The 20,536-nt window shown below is 36.7% G+C and overlaps 1 protein-coding gene across 5 annotated transcripts in view; it reads left to right on the top strand.

Annotated features, from left to right (window-relative positions):
- C3H4orf47 (chromosome 3 C4orf47 homolog) overlaps nucleotides 1–20,536 on the top strand; it is a 49,625-nt gene that overhangs the window by 24,941 nt on the left and 4,148 nt on the right. For 4 of the 5 annotated variants that reach the window (XM_037831122.1, XM_037831121.1, XM_037831123.1 and 1 more), the window contains 2 exons: nucleotides 1,034–1,213; nucleotides 14,450–14,619. In XM_037831122.1, coding sequence (XP_037687050.1) covers nucleotides 1,034–1,213; nucleotides 14,450–14,619 — 350 coding nt within the window. The remainder of the gene's footprint in view (nucleotides 1–1,033; nucleotides 1,214–14,449; nucleotides 14,620–20,536) is intronic. The other variant, XM_037831124.1, reaches the window with a different exon arrangement.

The following is a 20,536-nucleotide window of genomic DNA, read 5'->3' on the forward strand; positions in this document are numbered from 1 at the left end:
TTTGGAAATATTCTCCAAAAATGATAAATGGATAATTAAATTATCAGTACCATTGTCGTAATGTGGAAGAAGGGGGGTAAATTGTCAAGAATGGGTGAATTTCCTACAGGTGGAGAAAGGAAGACAAGCAAAAGCAGGAGGAAAAGCCATAAAGAGTGAAAAGTTCTAAAAATGCTTTCTCATTGTTCCTAGGAATGAAAATCAGTCTTTCCTCGATTAATTATTTTAAGTTTCAGATACCAAATTTTTTCAGTTCAGTTGTTGGATAATGAAATACTAGATTTTAGATTTGGAAAAAGGGGAAAATACTAATATTCAATTTATGGCTGTCTTTTATAATTTATTTCATAACATGAATTTTGTTTTCTTTATTAACAGCTATAAATTGTTATACTTAGCACTTTGTCCCATTTAAAAGATTGCAATGTGGCAGGGAAAAATGACCTTTGTTTTGCTTCAACACTAGATAGCTTGTCTTGGAGTCAAAATTAAGTATTCCTTTTCTTAGAAGTAAAACTTGATATTTATTGAAGGCCTACCATATGCGAGGCTCTTTTTATACATAATCTATTTTAATCTTCATAATAGCTTTGGGGGGGGCAGGGAGAGATTATCATTCTCATTTATAGTTGAAGAAAATGTGACACTAAAAGGGTAATTTCCCAAGAATCCGTGAGAAATGCTAAAAAAAAGAGGAAAGAACTAGGGTTTGATCTTAAGATGAATCTTTTGTTTACTATACCACACTGTGCATGTGTTATGTAGACTTGTTTAGGTAAGAAATAGGTCTCTATACAACAAATAAATTTATATCCAAATGAATAATCGTGGTTGTATATGTTTATGTTAGATAGTCATATAATTTCTATCATTAAAAGAGAACTTTAAGAAAGGAATATTTTTAAAAAGTAAACCCAGGAGTATATATTAAAGATTCTAGATGATTATATTAAAATTTAAAAGATGACAGTAAGTTACTTTTCTTACGATTTGAGTTATTTATGCTATACAATTTCAAACTCTTAATTTACAGACAGAGAATGAAACTCATCATCGTTTAGTTAAAGGGTCACCTTTCAAGTTAAATCTTTATCCAAGGGAATATTTTGACAGTAATCCTTATTTCTCTGAGAAACCTTTACCACCAATTCACAAAACAGAGAAGAAAGAAACACTTGCAGCCCCTTTTAAACCCTCCTCTCCTGGTAAAAAGGTAAGTTAAAATGTTTAGAATGAAAAAAAATTAGGCATTAGGAAGAAATACTGATGTATTGTCAAATTATTTTATTACCCACGTGTTGTGGATTGAATCATGTACCCCACAAATGGCATATGTAGGTCCCAACCCCTAGTCCTGTGGGTGTGAACCCATTGCAAATAGGAACTTTGAAAATGTTCTTCATTAAAGTATGCCCAAATTTGAATGAAGGTGGGCATTAATCCAATATGGCTGAAGTCCTTATGAACAAAGGAAGTTGGATAAGGAGAAGCCACAGGGGAAGCAGGAAGCTGGAAGCCTCAATAGAACCTGGAAGAGAAAGCCATGTGTGCTGCCATGTGACGGAAAAGTCAAGGAACCCCAATAATTTCCAGCCAGCCATAAGATACTGACTGGGGAGGAAGTAAGCCTTCTACCTCTGAAACCAGTAAATTTCTGTTGTTAAACTAACCCATTGTATGGTATTTGTTTTAGCAGCTAGAAAACTAAAACACCATGTAAGTAATTAACCTATGTTTGTATTGATGTCAAGAATCATGATAACCATTTTTACAAAATTATGAAGAATGCCTGGATGGTATAGAGGATCGTGAAGCTCTTCTAATAAAGTAATAAATATTTGAATTGTTTCAAACCTATTTGAATTTACAATAAATTCTTGAACTGCCTGTCTAGATCCTAGGTCTGGTCATTCTCAAAACCTTCATGGCCAGAACACTTTATAGTTTCTGAAATGGTTATTAAAACTCACCATCTCTCTTCTGCAGATATTCACAACAACTTTAAATAAAAATAGTACTTTGGACAGTTTATAAATCTTAGTCTGTACTTTTTTTTCCCCCTGTGAATTGCCTGTTCACTTTCCCTGTGGATATTCTAATAGAATGTTCGTCTTTTTTCTTCCTGACTTGTAGGATATTTACGTATTTTAAGATTGTGCTTTTTGTTATGTGCCAGTTTGGATGTATTATGTCCCCCCAAATGCCATGTTCTTTGATGCAGTCTTGTGGGGGCAGATGTATTAGTGTTGATTAGGTTGGAATCCTTTGATTGAGTGTTTCCATGGAGATGTGACTCAAACAGCCATGAGCGAACAGTTTGGATTATTTCCATGGAGATATGGACCCCACCCATGGGGTGGGTCTTGATTTAATCACTGGAGTCCTATAAAAGAGTTCACAAACAGAAGAACCTCAGAGCAGCTGCAGCTTAGAGAGACACTTTGGAGAACACCATTTTGAAATGCAACCTAGGAGCAAGCAGATGCCAGTCACGTGCCTTCCCAGCTAACAGAGGTTTTCCAGACGCCATCGGTGTTCTTCAGTGAAGGTACCCTACTGTTGATGCCTTTGTTTGGACATGTGCATGGCCATAAGACTGTAACTTTGTAACCAAATAAACCCCCTTTATGAAAGCCAATCCATTTCTCATATTTTGCATTCCAGCAGCATTAGCAAACCAGAACATGTTATTTGTGTTGAAAATAATTATTCTAGTCTGTTGAATCTTTGATTTTGCTTATGGTATTGTGTGTTATTCAGAAAATTTGAAAGTTGGATATAATCAGATTTATTAATCCTTTGTCCTGAGTTTTATGTCATTCTCAGAAGTGCTTTCCCTCCCATTCTTGATTTCTCCAATTAGTTTTACCCTTTTGAAATGCATTTGATGTCAAGAGTGAGGTAAGGATTCAGCTTAATTTTGATCTTTTTCAAAATCCAATCTTGTGGGTATGAGAAAACTTTGGGGAAAGATAGAAATGTTCCGTGTCTTGATTGTGGGTGGTAGTGGATTCATGGGTATATATGTCTGTTTATTGTACATGAATTAGATCCATAAAACCAGTTTTTAAGAAGATGGTTGTTCCTAATATCGCTGATAAATAATATATCATTTTTAACACCACTGCTTTGATATGCCACCTTTATAAAATCCAAATTCCCATGGAGTGTATATTTCTGAATTTCCATTCTATTTGACTGATCTAGTTCTATGAGTGCCAAATTACTTTTCATTACTATTGCATTTTAATTTTAAGTGGTCCACTCTCTTCTTGATACTCTTAAAAAGTTATATTGGCTATCATCCCATATTTATATATTCTCTGGAACCTCAGAATTATTTTGTAGAGTTTTTTTCTATTAAAAAGATAGTCCTTTGGTATTTCTCAATAAAATTAAATCTTAAAATTTTTGGATGAATTAACTTATTTATAATTTTAACCTTCTGATCCAGGCATACACTATTTATAAAAACCTTCTTGTATGTCCTTGTAGAGTTCTATGTTTTACTTTGTATCACTTTATATATTTTATGCTTATTCTTGTTATTTTAAGGCTCTTGCCAATAGTTTTTTCCTTATCATATTTTCCTCCTTATTATCTTTATTGTCTTTTTAAAATGATTTGATCTTTTAAAAATCTGGCCACTTTATTAAACTTTCTTATGTTCTAATGGATATTCTATTGGTTATTGTTAAAAGATTTTTAGGTATATGAATATATTATCTGAAAATAATTTTGCTCCCTCCTCTTCAATATTTATCTCTTATGTCATACCTGTGTCCAATTGCTTACACCAGCACTTCCAGAGTAAACCCCAATAAGAGTGGCAATAATGCCCATTCTGCCTTTAATCTTGACTTTAATGGGGAAACCTCTATTGTTACATCTTTATGGATGCCAAAAATAGGAATAAATATAGGCTGTGTTTTTTTTTTTCTTACCAATCAGTAATGTATGGCAAATTTTATTGAATGTCTTAGTGGAATCCATTTTGATCATCTTGTTTTTTCTTTATCTATTTGACTTATAAAATGAATAATATTAATCGATTTCCTGGAATGAACCCCTCTTGGCCAAGTTGTATTCACATTTAAATGTACTTTATTTTATTTGCCAATATTTTAAGTATTGGCAATAATTTTAAGTGTGATTGGTCTGTACATTTTAATTTTAATTTATTTTTTATTTTGTATGTCTTGTCCTAATTTGGTATAAGTGAATGCTAGCATCTTCGAAGAATTGGGGAGCTGTTCCCTTTATTTTCTATTTTCTGTAGCAGTTCAAGTACTATCACTGAATTATCTGTTCCTGGAAGACTTGAAAGATTCTTATAGGATGTATTCTGGAGGTAGCCCTATTATGGGGATAGCTCTTTGTAAAATTTCTCAGTTTCTTACATGGTGTCTGTTTCAGTTTGCTAAAGCTGCTGGAATGCAGTATACAAGAAATGGGGTGGCTTTTACAATGGAGATTTATTAACTTAAAATATACAGTTCTAAGGCCATGAAGATATCTCAATTAAGGCATCAACAGGATGATTCCTGTACTCTCAAGACAGGCCACTGGCATCCAGGACACCTCTGTCACATGGGAAGGCACATGGCAGTATCTGCTGGTCCTTCTCTCCAAGGTTTCACTCCTCCCAGCTTCTGGCTTCAGTGGCTTCCTCTCAGCTTCTCTGGGTCCTCTCTTAGCTTCTCTGGGGCTTTTCTCTCCAAACTTCTCTGGGTGTTTCTCTGAACTCTCTGGGCTTCTTCTGTATTTTATCCTCTCATAAAGGACTCCATTAAACAGATTGACCCATCTTGAATGGGCTGGGTCACATTTCAGTTGAAATAACCTAACCAAAAGGTCCCACCCACAATAGGTCTGCACCCAGAGGAATGGATTAAAAGAACATGGCCTTTTTTGGGTACATAACACCTTCAAACCATCACAGTCTCCATCTGTTTAGGTTTTTATCTCTTCTTGAATCAATTTTGATCATTTATATTGTCTTAGGAAATCATTGGTTATTCCGTTTTCAAAATTATTAACATAGATGTTTACAAAAATATTTGATATTTCATGTATGTATAGGTTTACCTCCTTTCTAATTATTAATTCTAGTTTAGATTTATATATTTTTATATTTTAATTTTTATTCTAGAAACATATGCAACCTAAAATTTCCCCTTTTAACTGCATCAGAAATATAATTCAGTGCTGTTACGATAACAGTGTAGTGCTACCATCACCACCATTCATTACCAAAACTTTTTCCATCATCCCACATAGAAACTCTACATTCTAAGCCTAACCCTCTATTCCCCCTTCCATCCCCTGGTAACCTATATTCTATATTCTGACTGTATGAAATGGCTTTATTATAATTATTTCATAGCAGTAAGATCATACAATGTCTGTCCTTTTGTGTCTGGCTTATTTTACTAAACGTGTTGTCTTCAAGGTTCATCCATATTGTTGCCTGTATCAGAACGTCATTTCTTTTTATGGCTGAATATTCCATTTTGTGTATCTACTGCATTTTGTTTATCCATTCAGTGGTCATTGTGCACCTGGGTTGCTTCCATCTTTTTTGTGAATAATTCTGTTTCATTAGTCACCACTCTGATCTCTGTTATTTCCTTCCTCCTGCTCACTTTGGGTTTAATTTGTGTTTCTTTTTCTAGTTCTTTCAGTTTTGAGGTTATGTCTCTGATTTGCAGTCTTCTTGTTTAATGTGAGCATTTAGAGCAATAAATTTCCCTCTCGACACTGCCTTTGCTGCATCTTAAAAGTTTTTGTATATTTGCATTTTCTTTTGCCTCAAGACATTTCCTAATTTCCCTTGTAATTTCCTCTTTAACCAACTGGTTGTTTAAGAGTACCTTGTTTAATTTCCACATATTTATTAATTTTCCATTTCTCCCTCTGTTATTGATTTCCACCTTCATTTCATTTTGGTCAGACAAGATACATTGTATGATTTCAGTGTTTTGTGTTTTTATTTTTTCTTTAAGTTTTCAGACAACACCACTGTTCTGGTTTTCTAATGCTGCCAGAATGCAAAATATGAGAAATGGATTGGCTTTTATAAAGGGGGTTTATTTGGTTACAAAGTTACAGTCTTATGGCCATGCATATGTCCAAACATAGGCATCAACAGTAGGGTACCTTCACTGAAGAACACCGATGGCACCTGGCAAAACCTCTGTTAGCTGGGAAGGCACATGGCTGGCGTCTGCTTGCTCCTAGGTTGTGTTTCAAAATGCCATTCTCCAAAATGTCTCTCTAAGCTGCAACTGCTCTGAGTTCTTCTGTTTGTGAACTCTTTTATAGGACTCCAGTGATTAAATCAAGACCTACCCAGAATGGGTGGGGTTCATATCTCCATGGAAGTAATTCAATCAAATGTTTCTCCCACAGTTGATTGAGTTACATCTCCATGGAAACACTCACTCAAAGGATTTCAACCTAATCAACATTAATATGTCTGCCCCCACAAGACTACATTAAAGAACATGGCATTTTAGGGGACATAATACATCCAAACTGGCACAACCACCACCACCACCAAGAATCCCATATCCCTCTTTTTAAATTTTTTATTTTATTTATTTATTTATTTATTTATTTATTTATTTATTTATTTTTCATTTTTATTGAGATTGTTCAGATACCATACAATTATCCAAAGATCCAAAGTGTATAATCACTTGCCCCTGGGTACCCTCATAAAGCTGTGCATCCATCACACTTAATTTTTGTTCAATTTTTAGAAACTTTTCATTACTCCAGACAACAAATAAAGTGAAAGATGAAAAAAGAAAAAAAGACAAGGAAACTCTAACCCTCCCCTATCCCTAACCAACCCCCCTCAATTGTTGACTCGTAGTATTGATATAGTACATTTGTTACTGTTTATGAAAAAATGTTGAAATACTGCTAGCTGTAGTATATAGTTTGTAATAGGTATATAGTTCTTCCCTATATGCCCCTCCATTATTAACTTCTAATTGTATTGTCATACATTTGTTCTGGTTCATGGAAGTGATTTCTAGTATTTGTACAGTTGATCATGGACATTGCCCACCATAGGATTCAGTTTTATACATTCCCATCTTTTGACCTCCAACTTTCCTTCTGGTGACATATATGACTCTGAGCTTCCTGTTTCCACCTCATTCACATGCCATTCAGCGCTGTTAGTTATTCTCACATCTTGCTACCTACACCTCTGTTTATTTCCAAACATTTAAGTTCGTCCTAGTTGAACATTCTGCTCATACTAAGCAACCACTCCCCATTCTTAAGCCACGTCCTGTATCTTGGTGCCTTACATTTCATGTCTATGAGTTTACATATTATAATTAGTTCCTATCAGTGAGACCCTGCAATAATTGTCCTAATGTGTCTGGCTTATTTCACTCAGTATATTGCCCTCGAGGTTTTGTCATCAACCCATTTTTTTTTAATACGGTTTTGTTCACTCACCATACATTCCATCCCAAGTAAATAATTGATGGTTGTCTGCATGGTCATACATTTATGTGTTCACCACCTTCACCACTATCTATATAAGAGCATCTACATTTCTTCCACAAGGCAGGAGGGAGAGTCAAAGAAGGTAGAGAGGCAAAAGAAAGAGGAAAAAAAAATGACAGCTAGGAAGCAGCAAAAGGAAAAATAACCTTAAATCAAAGTAGAATAAAGAATCAGACAATACCACCAATGTCAAGTGTCTAACATGCCTTCCCTATCACCCCCTCTTATCTGCATTCACCTTGGTATATCACCTTTGTTACATTAAAGGAAGCATAATACAATGATTCTATTAGTTACAGTCTCTAGTTTATGCTGATTGCATCCCTCCCTCAATGCCTCCCCATTTTTAACACCTTGCAAGTTTGACATTTGCTTGTTCTCCCTCGTAAAAGAACATATTTGTACATTTTATCACAATTGTTGAATACTCTAGATTTCACCAAGTTACACAGTCCCAGTCGTTAATCTTTCCTCCTTTCTTGTGGTGTCTCACATGCTCCCCACCTTCCTCTCTCAACTGTATTCATAGTTACCTTTGTTCAGTGTACTTACATTGTTGTGCTACCGTCTCCCAAAATTGTGTTCCAAACCACGCACTCCTGTCTTCTATCACCCTGTAGTGCTCCCTTTAGTATTTCCTGTAGGACAGGTGTCTTGTTCACAAAGTCTCTCATTGTCTGTTTGTCAGAAAATATTTTGAGCTCTCCCTCATATTTGAAGGACAGCTTTGCTGGATACAGGATTCTTGGTTGGCAGTTTTTCTCTTTCAGTATCTTAAATATATCACACCACTTCCTTCTTGCCTCCATGGTTTCTGCTGAGAGATCTGCACATAGTCTTATTAAGCTTCCTTTGTATGTGATGGATCGCTTTTCTCTTGCTGCTTTCAGGATTCTCTCTTTGTCTTTGACATTTGATAATCTGATTATTAAGTGTCTTGGCGTAGGCCTATTCATATCTCTTCTGTTTGGAGTACGCTGCGCTTCTTGGATCTGTAATTTTATGTCTTTCATAAGAGATGGGAAATTTTCATTAATTATTTCCTCTATTATTGCTTCTGCCCCCTTTCCCTTCTCTTCTCCTTCTGGGACACCAATGATACGTACATTATTGCACTTTGTTTCATCCTTGAGTTCCCAGAGACGCTGCTCATATTTTTTCATTCTTTTCTCCATCTGCTCCTTTGCGTGTAGGCTTTCAGGTGTTTTGTTCTCCAGTTCCTGAGTGTTTTCTTCTGCCTCTTTAGATCTGCTGTTCTATGTTTCCATTGTGTCTTTCATCTCTTGTGTTGTGCCTTTCATTTCCATAGACTCTAGTAGTTGTTTTTTTGAACTTTTGATTTCTGCCATATACATGCCCAGTGCTTCCTTTACAGCCTCTATCTCTTTTGCAATATCTTCTCTAAACTTTTTGAATTGATTTAGCATTAGTTGTTTAAATTCCTGTATCTCAGTTGAAGTGTATGTTTGTTCCTTTGACTGGGCCATAACTTTGTTTCCTTAGTGTAGGTTGTAATTTTCTGTTGTCTAGGCATGGTTTCCTTGGTTATCCAAATCAGGTTTTCCCAGACCAGAACAGGCTCAGGTCTCAGAGGGAAGAAATATTCAGTATCTGGTTTCTCCGAGGGTGTGTCTTAGAAAATTGCTCCACCCTGTGATGCCTCGGGTCACTGTGCTTTTCTGCCCAGCAGGTGATGCCTGTTAGCCTATAATTCTTGACTGGTGTGAGGAGGTATGGCCGTGTTCCCCCAGGCTCTGGGGTCTGGTTCTCAATGGAAAGGGCCCCACCCCTTTCCTCCTAGAGAAGACAGACCCTTCAGGTGGAGGTCATTAGCATTTCAATGGTCTTGCTCTCTGCTTGTGCTGTCTCCACCCTTCCCCGAGTCACAGCCCTGGAAACTGAAAATGACTGGGGCTTTCTCCACTGAACTGAAAAAGAAACAGATAGTCCCCTTCAGACCCAGTCCAAGGCAACCCTCCGGCTCTCCCAGGTCAGTCGTCACCCAAAGCCTCTGTCTGTTTTTTGGGGCTGCGTACCTGTAGTGAGCAGTTCACACTCACTACTTAAAACCCCAGTTGGAGCTCAGCTGAGCTATATTCGCTTGCTGGGAGAGAGCTTCTCTCTGGCACCGCGAGGCTTTGCAGCTCAGGCTATGGGGGAGGGGGTCTCACGACTTGGTTCCGCAGGTTTTACTTACAGATTTTATGCTGTGTTCTCGGGCATTCCTCCCAATTCAGGTTGGTGTATGATGAGTGGATGGTCTCATTTGTCCCCCCACAGTTATTCTGGATTATTTACTAGTTGTTTCTGGTTTTTTGTAGTTGTTCCAGGGGGTCTACTTAGCTTCCACTCCTCTCTATGCCGCCATCTTGCCCAAGACCCTATTTTATTTTTTACATCTGGGTTTGTATATACATCAGTAGCAGCCAGAGTCACAATTGGCAGATATTGTACCAGAAAAATGTGTGCAGGGAGAGGGAATCATTGTCACATTTAATGTTTATGATAAAAAGCAAAACAACAACGTACTTACTACTTTGAATTTAAGGTGAGTCTCTTGTAGACATCATATAGTTGGGTCATGCTTTTTATCCATTCAGCCAATCTTTGCCTTTAACTGGAGAGTTTAATCCATTTACATTTAAAGTCACTAATGATAATGCAGACTTTCTTCTTCCACTTTGCTATTTAGTCTTTTTTAAGGCTTACGCCTTTCTTATCCCTCAATTCTTCTGTTAATGCCTATTTTAATATTTAATTGATTTCTTATTGTGTACTATATTGAGTCCCTTCTCATTTCTATCTGGATACATTTTTCTTATATTTTCCTTGTTGTTACCATGGCCTTACATTTACCATCCTAAATATATAACAATCTGATTTGATTTGATACCAACTTGACTTCAATAGCATACACATACACTTTTCCTATATCCCTCCATCCCCCCGTCTTTTTTTGTACTTGTTAACAATTTTATCTTTGTATATTGTATGTCCCCAACAATAGATTCATCATTACTTTTTATGCATTTGCATTGTGGGAAGTAAGAAGAGGAGTTACATACTAAAAAATACAATAGTACTGGCATTTACAATTAGTGGCTACCTTTACCTGAGGTCTTTATTTATGTCACTTTGAACCATGTCTGGTGTCCTTTCCTTTCAGTCTGAAGAATTTCCTTTAGCATTGCTTGTAGGGCAGATTTGGTAGTGATGAATTTCCTCAGCTTTTGTTTATCTGCGAATGTCTTAATCTTCCCCTCATTTTTTGAATGAAAGTTGTTCTGGATATAAAATTCTTGGTTGACCATTGTTTTCCCTCTGCACTTTAAATATTTCAACCCACTGCCTTCTTGTCTCATAGCTTCTGGTGAAAAATTGACACTTGATCCTGTAGAGACTCCCTTAACGTAACATGTTGCTTTTGTCTTGCAGCTTTCCGGACTGTCTTCTTGTTCTTTGCATTTGACAGTTTGATCATTATGTGAAGGGGGTGTGTGTGTGTGTGTTTTATTTTATTTTGTTTTTTTTAAGTTGATCCTATTTCGTGTTCTTGGGGCTTTTTAGATGTGCACACTCATGTCTTTTGCTAAGTTTGGGTAGTTTTCTGTCATTATTTCTTTAGATGTTACTTCTTCCCCTTTCTCTCTGTCTTATCCTTCTGGGACCCTTTCAATGCATTTATTGATATGCTTGATGGTGTCTCATAGGTCTCTTAGTCTATTTTCACTTTTTATAATTATTTTTTCTTTCTGTTCTTCAGCCTGCCTTAATTCAATTGTCTTGTTTTTGAGTCCTCTAATTCTTCTTCCAGGCCCAATCTGCTGTTGAAACCCTCTGTTTCAGTTTGCTAAAGCTTCTGAAATTCAATATACCATAAAATGGGTTGGCTTTTAATAATGGGGATTTTTAATGTTACAAGTTACATTTCTAAGGCCATGAAAATGTCCAAATTAAGCCATCAACAAGAGGATACCTTCTCTGAAGAAAGGCTGCTGTATCTGGGGTTCCTATAGCACATGGGAAGGCACATGATGACCTCTGCTCGTCCTTCTCTCCTGGGTTCTGGTTTCATTGGCTCTCTCAGCTTCCGTAGGTCCTTCTTGCTTCTCTGGGTGTTTCTCTCCCTGCTCTGTCTCTCTGTGTCTCTGCCTTTTATTCTCTCATAAAGGGCTCCAGTAAAGGATTAAGACCCACCTTGAATGGGTCACATCTCAGTTGAATAACCTAACCAACAGGTCCTGCCCACAGTAGGTCTGCTCCCATAAGAATGGATTAAAAGAGCATGGTGTTTGCTGGGGTATATAACAGCTCCAAACCCACACACTCTCCTGGGGATTTTTCATTTCAATTTTTTTGGTCTTCAACTCCAGTAGTTCAGTTGGGCTCCTTTATAAAATTTCTGTCTCTTTACTAAGATTCTCATATTGCTCATTTATTGTTTTCCTGATATCCAGTAGTTCTTTCTCTGAGCATTTTTAAGATTTTTTTAAGTGTTTGGTATGTTCACAGTCTAGTCTTCTTTGTTGGTGTTTTCCAGATTTTTATCTTCTTTCTTTGAGTGGGCCATCATTTCCTCTTTATTTGTCTTGTAATCTTTGTGGCATACTGTACATTGTAATATTTTAAAATGTTAACTTTCAGATTTATTCTGAAATGTCTGTTTCTTGAGCTTGTAACCAGCCTGTGATATGACAAATTTTCGGGACTGTTTGCCCACCTGTCACGAAGTTCCATCCAAGGCAAATTGAAACTGCACTGTTCTTTTGCCCTTTCTTTTCTGATCCTTTGTCTTCTCCTGGGCTTGTGCTTGTTATTGACTCAGGAGTTCAGGAATTTATAGAAATTTGAATGCCCCCTCTCCTTCTTTAGAGACAGACGTTCTGTTTTAGTTTCTTTGTCTTTTCAAGCAAATACCATTTAATGGATTACTGCAATGGGAATTTATTAGCTCACAATTTTGAGGCTAATGGAAGGTCCATATCAGAGTATCATCAGGTCAATGCTTTTTCTCCAAAGACTGGCATTCTGGGGCTGGCTGCTGGCAGTTCATCCTTAGCTTCACGTGGCAAGGCACATGGTAGTGTTCCCTGATCTCTCCCTTTTCTTCCAGGTTCTACTGATATTCAGCTTCTGGTTGCTCCTTCTGTGGTATTCTCTATGTCTGAATTTCATTCTCTTATAAAAGACTCTAATAATTGGATTAAGGCCTATCTTGATTGAGGTGGGCCACACCTTAATTGAAGTAGCTTCATCAAAAGGTCCTACTCACAATGGGTTCACACCCATAGGAATGGATTAAGTTTAAGAACAAGTTTTTCTGGGGCATGTACAGCTTCAAACAATCACACCCTCTCCCTCTCCTGGGTGTTTCACTTCTGGACTTCAAGGTGGTAAGCCCTTGCCCCCAGCTGTCCACCTAAATTGTTTCTTACACTGTTTTGTTTCAAGCTGCTTTTGCCTGGAGGGCAAATTTGGGAGGGGGTTGGCTGAAGAGGGATTTCCCAAATCAGTCTTTTCCAGCCAGAACAAAGCCAGGTACCTACAAAGAGAGCACTGGGGCTCTAAACTTCCCTGGAGAGGGGATGAGGGATTGGGCCTAGAAGGAACTCAGAGATTCTTCAATGGCTCCTGTTGCAGCCCTTCAACTGTTCTCTGCAGTCCTGAGGAAGCATGCCATCTTTAATTCCCCCCTGCTTCCTTTGTCCAGTGTGGGTTGGAATAGTGGCCACCCTCAGAGCCAGCCCCCAGCAATCCAAAGTCACTAATCAAAAGCCATGATCAGTGATTGGCCCATGCCCACCCCAGATCTTGGGGAAGTGGATTTTTATATACATTTCTGACACAAGGGAGCTACACCTTGGGCAGCCCCATGGGAGTTTACTGGTATTTCCCATAATTTGTTAGCCTCTTCTCCCGCTCTTCCCTGCATATTGTATAGTGTTCTACTGGACTCGAGAGTTTTGAAATAGTTGATTGATACAGTTCCTGCCTGTTTAATAGTTGTTTTGGTGGATGGACTGATTCCTGGAGCTTCCTACTCCACCATATTTCCACAGACCTTCCCTATTTATTTTTTAGAGATCATCTGGTGGGTTTCTTTATCAAACATTTTTCTATTTTTAATTCATTAATTTTGCTTCTACATTTATTGATGAATTTTCTTTACTTTTTTTTAAGTTTCCTTATTATTTATTGCTCTTCAGAATAATCCATGTGTCCTCAATCCAGAAAATTTGAAAAATTACCACCACATTTTTCAAATGAATATTTGAAGTGTGTATTTGGCTTGGATATCAAAGGAAAGATTGTTATGATTCCAGGTTATTAATTCTTGGAGATAGCATACAAAATGAAGGCAAAAATGCTTTCAAATCAGTTTAAAAAGTTAAAGCAAATATTTTTGTTTTGTGGATATATTTTGTTTGACTTCTCTTAATAGGCTATACAAAAGGTGAAAAGTAGATCAGTTTTCTTCTCACTTCCTGTTTTGATGTGCTATTCCTTTTTTTGAGGAACTCATGTTACCCTCTGTTCCCTGTTGGACAAGCTTCACCCTAGACCTCTTCTCCCTTTGTCTGGTTTTGAGCCCTGATTCCTTTCGCTATCAAAATACATCTGACGTAAGCCTCATTCCCTTAGTAATAAGCTCACTCCCTAGCTAGGTGATGGCCTGATCTGATGAAGTCTCACTAAAATATTAATGCTTGACAATAGTTTAGAATATCACCTTTCTACAAACATTTGCATTTTAATGTAGAAATTTCAGTTACAGTATTTTAACTCCACAGAACTGGTGTAGGTAGAAACTTTAAAACCAACTCCATAAACAATACAAAAATATGTATGAACTTCTTTAAAATATAATTTTGTAGAAAAAGTGGAAAAAGCACATTAATTGTTTCATTTTTATTTGTAGCCTGGTGGAATGAAGGCAGGAACATTTGACCCTTACCCTTCACATTCTTCTGACCCTTATGTGGTGAAAATGGCACACCAGATTTCCGGCAAAAGTGACAAGATATTCCATCCGCCAAGTGGACCAAAAAGTAGACCAATTACGAGTATAATGACCTTAAATGTCAAAAGGTAGGAATATCTTAAATTTAATCCATAAACCAAGAAAAATTGTTTTCAACTTTTAGACTGCTTCAAATAATATCTTCATAAACTTACTTGTATAAATGACAGATTTTGGTGACTTTGGTGATCTCAGCTCCTTCCAAGTGCCTGCCCTCCCTTGCAGAAGTTATCCTTTTCCATATTCTGAAATTCCCAACCGAAAAAAGCTTAATTTATCTATTCCAAACTACTGTCCATAATTTTAAAAGCAATCTATAACATTTTATTGTGAGTGGTTTGAAAATCTTTAGATATGTGTAATACAATTAGCATAGTGCTATTTGGTAGTATTTAGTAATAGTATTACTAAGTGGAGTATAATTAGTAATGGACATGTTAACATTGTCTGTTTCTCAAGGGGATGTTTTGGCCCTTGTTAAATTATCATCTGCACATGGGCCCTAGGGTCTGCGTAATTATGAAGAGTTCTAATGACAGTTGAGATTCTGTTTTTAACTTTGAAATAATTTTCTATGAAAACAGGAAAAATTCAGGTTAATTAAAAATGCTGTTAATATCACTTTATAATGCTTTGAGGAAAAGTATATGTATATTATTAAGGTATCTTAAAACTTCAGTTTTACCCAGGTTTTTTAACACTGTCAAAACTGTAGAAGAAGCTCTTAGGAGTTCAGAATTTAAATTAGAAAAAAGACAATCCATCATTTGTGTTTGTGTGTGCAAGATTATAAATAATTAAGTGAAAGATTCAATTGATACGTTTCTGTTTAGTCACTGAAAAGTTTTGTCGCCATTTAAACTATGTATTTCTAACTTTGATGTGATCATACACTGAATTATGTCAAGGACAAAATTGACATTCTTTTCTTTTATGAAAACAGTAGTAAATCTTTATCATTTTTATATAGCAATTATAATACCAATATTATTATTATATCACAAAAATAAGACCACCCTTCATTACAAAAGTATACTTCTGACTCACTACCCCTTAACTGTTAGGACAATGTACTGACCAACAGAACTAACCAGCTAAAGACTGTGCTTTAAAAATACTAGTGCTATGTGCCATCTTTTACCTAACCAGGAAAATAATGTTAATACATGAATCCTTTTTGGAAAGAAGACTTTATAATAAATTAATACTATCTTAAAACTTAGATAATTTTGAGTAATCTAAATTACATGATATTCAACTCTTGTTGTCAGGAGGCTACTGAGAAGTTACACCAGCCCCTTGATACCTAATAATACTCTTTTTTTTTTTTTTTTTTTTTTTTAAATTCATTCTCTCATACAACATCTGCCCTGGGCTTCAAAATGTTATCAGCTCTTCTGACTGAATTATTTTCATCTATTCAGTCAGTTATTTAAATTAAAAAAAAAAAAAAAATCCTTGGGCATCTTAACCTTTATAATATGCAGGAACATTTTAGCACTAAATTTTTTTAGGAGAGTTTTTAATACATTTTTTTATTGTAAACTTTAACATATATACATAACAGTCATAACTTTCAAAGTATGATTTAACATGTAGGTAGCAAATTTCAAGGAATGTCATGGGTCACAGTTGCACAACTTCAGCTATTTCCATTATTCTAAAATATAACACATATACTGAAAGGTGTTAACTTTCTATGTACATGTCAACAAGCAGTTATACAGGTAATTTCAAAAATTGGTATGGGTTACATTTCCACAGTTTCAGTTCTTTCGTTATGCAATATAGGTTATATACAGAAAGGTGAAGACTTGCAAAGCACAATTCAATGAGTAGCTATAGAGCAAATCCCAAGAGATGCTATAGGCTACAGTTCCACCATGTCATTTATCTCCTTCCAGCCATTCCAACATCCCAACATCTAAAAATACATCTATATGTATTTATATAAAGTTTTAGTATTCATAGACCTTTATTCAATCTTATCTTGTTTGTTGCTACCCCTTCATCTCACTTAATCTCTTTATCTTCAGGGATGTCTAGGCAGTGAGCACCCTAACTTGTTCATATTGAAAGGGGGTGTTGACAGCATGGGGACAGGGGCTACATCTGGTGTTTTTTTTTTTTTTTTTTTTTGCATTTTTAAAAATTCAGTTTTATTGAGATATAGTCACATACCATACAATCATCCATACAATCAACTGTATACAGTACCATCATATAGTTGTGCCATTATCAAAATCTATTTTTGAACATTTTCTTTACACCAGAAAGAATAAAAATAAGAAAAAAAAATAAAAGTAAAAAAACACCGAGGAGATGGAAGAAGATGGTGGCATAGAGAGGAGTGGAAGCTAGTTTGTCCCCCTGGAACAACTAATAAACAACCAGGAACAACTAGTAAATAATCTGGAATAACTGCAGGGGGACAAACGTGACTGTCCACTCATCATACACCAACCTGAATTGGGAGGAATGCCTGAGATTGCAGCATAAAATCTGTAAGTAAAAACTGTGGATCCAAACTGAGAGCCCCCTCCTCCCATGGCCCAAACTGCAAAGCCTTGTGGTGCTAGAGAGCAGCATTCCCCCGAGCAAGTGAATACAGCTCAGCTGAGTTCCAACTGGGGTTTTAATTAACAAATGTGGACTGCTCAATACAAGCTGTGAATCCCTAACAAGCAGACAGAGGCTTTTGATGATGACTGACCTTGGAGAGCTAGATGATGGTCGTGGACTGGCCCTGAAGGGGGCTTTCTGTCCCTTTTTTGGCTCAGTGGAGAAAGCCTCAGCCATTTTCAGTTCCCAGTGCTCTGACACAGAAAAGGGTGGAGATAGCACAGACAGAGAAACTATTCAAATGTAAATGATCTCTCCCTAGGGGCTGTATTTTCCCTAAGAGGAAGAAGGTGCTGCCAAGCTCTACTACCTGCCTTCCATTCACAACCAGACCCCAGAGCCTGGGGGAAAACAGCCACGGGCCACACCTCCTTACACCAGTTTAGAACTACAGGCTGACAGGTGCCACCTGCTGGGCAGAAAAGCACAGTGACTTGAGGCCTTGCAGGGTTACCAGTCTTCTGAGACACACCCTCAGAGAGACGTGATACTATTGCCTCCTTCCAAGACCTGAGCCTGTTCTGGTCTGGGAAAACCTTATTGGAGTAACCAAGGAAATCAGATGCCTAGACAACAGAAAACTACAACCTATATTAAGAAAAACAAAGTTATGGCCCAGTCAAAGGAACAAACTTACACTTCAACTGAGATGCAGGAATTCAAACAACTAATGGTAAATCAATTCAAAAAGTTAAGGGAAGATATGGCAAAAGAGATGAAGCGTATAATGAAAACACTGGGTGTACATAAGGTAGAAATTGAAAGTTCAAAAAAAAACAACTGGCAGAATCTATGGAAATGAAAGGCACAACACAAAAGATGAAAGACACAATGGAAACGTATAATAGCAGATCTCAACAGGCAGAAGAAAACACTCAGGCACTGGAGAACAAGGCAACTGAAAGTCTACACACAAAAGAACGGATAGAGAAAAGAATGGAAAAATATGAGCAATGTCTCTGAGAACTTAAGGAAAAAATGAAATGCAGGAATGTATGTGTCATTGGTGTCCCAGAAGGAGAAGAGAAGGAAAGGGGCAGAAGCAATAATAGAGGAAATAATCAATGAAAATTTCCCATCTCTTATGAAAGACATAAAATTACGGATCCAAGAAGCGCAGTGTACCCCAAACAGAATAGATCTGAAAAGGCCTATGCCAAGACACTTAATAATCAGATTATCAAACATCAAAGATAAAGAGAGAATCCTAAAAGCAGTAAGAGAATAGCGATCCATCACATATAAAGGAAGCTTGATAAGACTATGTGTGGATTTCTCAATAGAAACCATGGAGGCAGGAAGGAAGTGGTGTGATATATTTAAAATACTGAAAGAGAAAAACCACCAACCAAGAATCCTATATCTGGCAAAACTGTCCTTCAGATATGAGGGAGAGCTTAAAGTATTCTCTGACAAACAGACAATGACAGAGTTTGTGAAAAAGATACCTGCTTTACAGGAAATAATAAAGGGAGCACTGCAGACAGAAAGGAAAAGACAGGAGTGAGAGGTTTGAAACACAGTTTTGGGAGATAGTAGCACAGCAATGTAAGTACACTGAATAAAGATGACTGTATGGTTGAAAGAGGAAGGTTAGGACCATGTGGGACACCACAAGGAAAGAGGAAAGATAAAGACTGGGACTGTATAACTCAGTGAAACCTAGGGTTTGAAAACTGTGATTGTGAAAACTATGTGATAAAAAGTACAAGTATGTTTTTACATGAGATAGAAAAATGAATGTCAACATTGCAAGGTGTTAAAAATAGGGTGGAATTGGGGGGAAAATACAATCAATGCAAAGTAGAGACTGTAATTAACAGAAACATTGTCTTATGCTTCCTTTAATATAACAAAGGCAATATATCAAAACTAAACGCATATGCGGTGGGGGGGACATGGGGGAAGTGTATGGGACTCCTGGCATTGGTGATGTTGTCTGACTGTTCTACTTTAGTTTAATGCCGTCTTTCCTTTTGTTGCTTTATAGCTGTCATGTTTTTCTTTTTTCTCTGTCTTTTTCTTTTGTCTCTCTACCTTCTTTGACTCTTAGTCCTTCTTTGTGGAAGACATGGTGATGTCCTTATATAGATAGTGGCAATGGTGCTTAATACATAAATATGTGACTATACAGGGAACCAACAATTGTTTACTTAGGACAGAAGGTATGGTGTGTGAACAAAACCATCTTAAAAAAACAGGTTGATGAAGAAAACTTGAGGGCACTATATTGAGTGAAATAAGACACATAAGGACAAATATTGCAGGGTCTCACTGATATGAACTAATTATAATATGTAAACTCATAGACATGAAATGTAAGTTACCAGGATATAGAACGAGGCTAAAGAATGGGGAGCGGTTGCTTATTATGGGCAGAATGTTCAACTAGGGTGAACTTAAATGTTTGGAAATGGACAGAGGTGATGGTAGCATGTTGTGAGAATAACTAACAGTGCTGAATGGTGTGTGAAGGTGGTGGAAAGGGTAAGCTCAGAGTCTTGTATGTCACAAGAAGAAAAGTTGGAGGTTAAAAGATGAGAATGTATAAAACAGTGAATCTTGTGGTGGACAATGTCCATGATGAACTGTACAAATATTAGAAATCCCTCTCATGAACTAGAACAAATGTATGACACTATAACTAGAAGTCAATAATAGAAGGGCATATAGGAAAATATATATATACCTATTGCAAACTATATACTGCAGTTATTAGTATTTTAACATTCTTTCATCAACAGTAACAAATGTGCTATACCAAAACTATGAATCAGTAATGGAGGGTGTTGGTTAGGGGTATGGGAAGATTCGAGTTTCCTTTTTTTGTCTTTATTTCTTTTCTCGAGTAATGAAAAATGTTCTAAAAATTGAAAAAAAAACATTAATTGTGGTGATGGATGCATAGCTGTATGATGGTCCCATGGGCAATTGATTGTACACTTTGGATGTTTGGATAGTTGTATAGTATATGAACAATCTCAATTAAAATATATATATATATTTATATGAATAAAGAGCATGGGAAATAGTAAAAAAAAAACAAAAAACACCCAAACTATCCCCCTCCCCCACCCCACCCTATTTTTCATTTAGATTTTGTCCCCATTTTTCTACTCATCCATCCAAACACTGGATAAAGGGAGCATGATCCACAAGGCTTTCACAATCACGGTGTCACCCCTTGTAAGCTACATAGTTATACAATCGTCTTCAAGAGTCAAGGCTACTGGGTTGGAGTTTGGTAGTTTCAGGTATTTACTTCTAGCTATTCCAAACATTAAAACCTAAGAGGTGTTATCTATATAGTGCATAAGAATGTCCATCAGAGTTACCTCTCGACTCCATTTGAAATCTCTCAGC

Source organism: Choloepus didactylus, chromosome 3, assembly GCF_015220235.1.
Source record: "Choloepus didactylus isolate mChoDid1 chromosome 3, mChoDid1.pri, whole genome shotgun sequence".
NCBI classification, from domain to species: Eukaryota; Metazoa; Chordata; class Mammalia; order Pilosa; family Megalonychidae; genus Choloepus; species Choloepus didactylus.